The sequence below is a fragment of the Chiloscyllium plagiosum genome, unplaced genomic scaffold (genome assembly GCF_037043375.1).
Source record: "Chiloscyllium plagiosum isolate Xiang-an unplaced genomic scaffold, Cpla_swu_hap1 HiC_scaffold_51, whole genome shotgun sequence".
Taxonomy (NCBI): Eukaryota; Metazoa; Chordata; class Chondrichthyes; order Orectolobiformes; family Hemiscylliidae; genus Chiloscyllium; species Chiloscyllium plagiosum.
In genome coordinates, this window is record NW_028270189.1 from 3906453 (window position 1) to 3910610 (window position 4158).

General features: G+C 53.0%; 1 protein-coding gene across 1 annotated transcript; it reads right to left on the reverse strand.

The window, feature by feature from the left end:
• Positions 1-485: 485 nt before the first annotated feature.
• On the reverse strand, positions 486-3317 carry LOC122545740 (tubulin alpha-1C chain-like). Its single transcript, XM_043684672.2, has 4 exons — positions 3098-3317; positions 2840-2988; positions 1301-1981; positions 486-791 (listed from the first exon to the last, which is right to left on the reverse strand). The coding sequence occupies exons 1-4, from the start codon at positions 3216-3218 to the stop codon at positions 486-488; spliced, it is 1257 nt and encodes a 418-aa protein (XP_043540607.2). The 5' UTR covers positions 3219-3317.
• Positions 3318-4158: the final 841 nt, after the last annotated feature.

The following is a 4158-nucleotide window of genomic DNA, read 5'->3' on the forward strand; positions in this document are numbered from 1 at the left end:
GTACCAGCCTCCACCACATCCTCTGGCAGCTCATTCCATACCCGTACCACCCTCTGCGTGAACAAGTTGCCCCTTAGGTCTCTTTTAGGTCACCTCTCTTGTGGTGCCGTGGTAGTGTCTCTACCCCTGAACCCAGAGGTTCAGATTTAAGCCCACCTACTCCAGAGGTGGGTGATAATATCTCTGAACAGGTTGATTAGAAAATTAGGTTAAGTTTGTTTTAAAAAACAAGATGGTGTGTAAATGATTGGAAGTGGTCTGCAGCCACATGGAGTTTGATGAAGAGACTTTCTTGTTTTGTTCGTCCTCTTCCATCTTCACTCTTTACACCAAGTTCCTCAAACCCTTGTTCCTCAAACCCTTGTTCCTCAAACTCTTTATTGAGTCACATGCGCACAGTCAATCATTTAAATAACTTTATTTGCTTAAATATAATTAATCGTATCAATGTCCATTATAGTTAAAACAGTTAAACTTTATAAAACTCATTCTTCCTCCTCGGCCTTCCTGTCCAACGTGGAAGAGTCGACCCCCACCTCTTCGTAATCCTTCTCGAGCGAGGCCATGTCCTCCCGGGCGTCCTGGAATTCCCCTTCCTCCAGGCCCTCCCCCACGTACCACTGCACCAAGGCCCGCTTGGCGTACATCTTGTCGAACTTGAGGTTCAGGCGGGTCCAAGCCAAGGAAATGGCGGTGGTGTTGCTCAGCATGCAGAGGGCCCTCTGCACCTTCGCCAGGTCGCCCCCCCCCCCCCCTGGCACCACCGTCGGGGGCTGGTAGTTGATGCCGACCTGTGGTGTTAAAAACAAAGACGTCAAATGTGAAGCACTTTAAGAATCAGATCACTCAACAGCCCATTAGTTTTGAGAAAGATGCATTTCCCGGTGGGTTCGATGCTTTCCCCGTGTAAATATGGAAATCTGCTCCTTCCTTGTCTACCTCCCTCTGAATCTCTCCCTCAGAATTCCTCCCTTGGAATCTCTCTGTGAATGAGATTACATTCAAATGTGAAATAATTCTCATCACAGCAACTACAGACAGGCTCAGAGAGTCATGAAGCCCTTTTCCAGGTCAGACCAAACCTTGGGCTGCAGTCATCAGTCGGTGCTCCTGAGAAAATTTCACCTGAGGACCACTTAGTGAGCACCCGTCTCTCCCACCGGCCAGGGGTAGGGGATTGTTCCATTGCTATCCCTGGAAGATTAGAAAATATTATTGCGCTGTGATCAGACTTCCAAAATCCATGTTTCCTAAGGCCCCCCCCCCCCCCCCGTGGATTCAACAGCAACCCAACACTCACCTTGAACCCAGTCGGGAACCAATCCACAAACGCGATGGAGCGCTTGGTCTTGATGGTGGCGATGGCAGCGTTGACATCTTTGGGCACCACGTTTCCTCGGTACAGCATGCAGCACGCCATGTACTTGCCTTGGCGCGGGTCGAACTTCACCATCTGACTGGCTGGTTCAAAGCAGGAGTTGGTGATCTCTGCCACTGACAGGTGCTCGTGGTAAGCCTTCTCAGCAGAGATAAGGGGGGAGAAGGTGGCCAGGGGGAAGTGAATGCGGGGATAGGGGACCAGGTTGGTCTGGAACTCTGTCAGGTCCACATTGAGGGCACCGTCGAACCGGAGCGACGCGGTGATGGACGACACCACCTGCGCGATGAGGCGGTTGAGGTTGGTGTAGGTCGGTCTCTCGATGTCCAGGTTCCGCCGACATACATCGTAAATGGCCTCGTTGTCCACCATGAAGGCGCAGTCGGAGTGCTCCAGGGTGCAGTGGGTGACCAGCACCGAGTTGTACGGCTCAACCACCGCGGTGGAGATCTGGGGAGCCGGGTAGACGGAAAACTCCAGCTTGGATTTCTTGCCGTAGTCGACGGAGAGCCTCTCCATCAGGAGGGAAGTGAAACCGGAGCCGGTGCCCCCCCCGAAACTGTGGAAGATGAGGAAGCCCTGCAGGCCTGTGCACAGATCAGCCTGTAGGAGGGGGAGACACAGCAATCTCATTAAACAGTGACTAGATTATGAAATCTTGCCTTTGGACAATAAGTCGACATTCTGGAGAGGAGTAAGGATGTTGCCCGTTGAGGTGGGATGTGTTAGTTAGCACTTTGGGATTCGCCAACTTGGAATCTAGATGTGGAGCAATGGGATTTGGGAAGCAGAGATTGTGAATTCAGAAGTGACAGTGATTCCCAATGATTTAGTTTAGTTTGGATTCTTTGGACAGTGGACGTTAATCCAGGATAATTCAATCTCGGCTGACCTCCGAAACAACCTTTTGCTGTACTCTCCCCTTGTCCCGGGATGCATTTGTCATGTCTGAATCTATGAATTTCAGTCTTGCAAATGTTGAGAAGGTTGAGCCACCATGGTCTCTTGGGTTGAGGATTCTAAACCTAAACCAGCCTCTGTGTGATGGAAAACCTCATTCTCAGGATGTAGGATTGCTCGCTGAGCTGGAAGGCTCAATTTCAGATGTTTCGTCACCATTCTAGGTAATACCTTCAGTGAGCCTCCGGACGAGGCCCTGCTGATGGTTCCTGAGGGTGACGAAACGTCTGGAAACGAACCTTCCAGCTCCGCGAGCAAACCTACATCCAGAACCTCAACCTGAGCTACAAGTCTTCTCAAAACTCACTATCCTCGTTCTCGTTCAGAATTGGACCAGCCGCCTGCTCTGAGATTGTGGCCCTCTGGTTCATGAAAAGTCAGCAATCCCCGCAGAGGATACTCTTTCTCCTGATGGAATTACAGCTACCTCCGTGCTCAGGGAATGGAGGTCAGGAACATGGGGCAGCAATGTAGCGAGTACAGCCAGCTGAGAGAACCTACCACCTTCCGGACTCGATCCAGGACCAGATCCACAATCTCCTTGCCCACGGAGCAGTGGCCCCGGGCGTAGTTATTAGCTGCGTCTTCCTTGCCGGTGATGAGCTGCTCAGGGTGGAAGAGTTGCCGATAGGTGCCGGTGCGGACCTCATCTGGAGACAGGGAGCAGAGATGTCACAACAGCAACACAGAATTCAGGCCATTGTTTCAGTGGGAGCACTGAGTGAGCAAGCCTCCCCCCCCCCCAATCCCTCCTCTTACCGATCACGGTGGGCTCCAGGTCTATGAACACCGCCCGGGGAATGTGTTTGCCTGCCCCGGTCTCACTGAAGAAGGTGTTGAAGGAGTCGTCCCCACCCCCGATGGTCTTGTCACTGGGCATCTGCCCATCCGGCTGGATGCCATGCTCCAGGCAATACAGCTCCCAGCAGGCATTCCCGATCTGTACTCCGGCCTGGCCGATGTGAAGAGAAAGACACTCTCTCTGAAAAGGGAAGGACAGGTCATTATTTCCAAAGGATGGGGCACAATCCTTTCTATACTTGGCACAGTGGCACAGTGGTTAGCACTGCTGCCTCACAGCGCCAGAGACCCGGGTTCAATTCCTGCCTCGGGCAACTGTCTGTGTGGAGTTTGCACATTCTCTCCATGTCTGCGTGGGTTTCCTCCGGGTGCTCCGGTTTCCTCCCACAGTCCAAAGATGTGCAGGTCAGGTGAATTGGCCATGCTAAATTGCCCGTAGTGTTAGCTGAAGGGGTAAATGTAGGGTAATTGGTCTGGGTCGGTTGCTCTTCGGAGGGTCAGTGTGGACTTGTTGGGCCGAAGGGCCTGTTGCCACACTGTAAGTGACCTTAAGTTGGGGGTTGGGTGGAGGAGTTGAAAGGTGTGGTGCTGGAAAAGCGCAGCGGGCCAGGCAGCATCCGAGGAGCAGGAGAATCGACGTTTCGGGCATAAGCCCCTCATCAGGAATGAGGCTGGTGTGCCAAGCGGGCTGAGTGGTTGGGTGGAGGAATCTTGGCAGTAACACATTCCCTCCTGTATCTCGTGGATGTCACCAATTCCCTATTGATATTGCATTCCATTTAGATCCTCTATGCACGGAGATCCCAGGAACCACAGAACCCCCCCCCCACCCCCCCCAGCCCACCCCACCCTCCTATCAACAGTTGCAGACCTCCTGATGGATCCCCAGTCCTTGGCGCGCTTCCCGCTCCGATGAACCAGATGCTTCGCTGCGGATCCACCCCACTCTTCCGGGATCGGTTTTGGAATCTCTCCCGCCGTCCCCCCACCCCCCGGCTCTTCCGACGTGAATGTGCGGT

Excerpts from the sequence above, each read along its gene's own strand:
- LOC122545740 (XM_043684672.2), bottom strand. The coding sequence starts at position 3,218 with ATGCCCAGTGACAAGACCATCGGGGGTGGGGACGACTCCTTCAACACC. Across the intron at positions 1,982-2,839 it reads TGGATCGAGTCCGGAAGGTG|GCTGATCTGTGCACAGGCCT; the intron begins GTAGGTTCTCTC and ends CCCCTCCTACAG. Across the intron at positions 792-1,300 it reads GGTTCCCGACTGGGTTCAAG|GTCGGCATCAACTACCAGCC; the intron begins GTGAGTGTTGGG and ends TTAACACCACAG.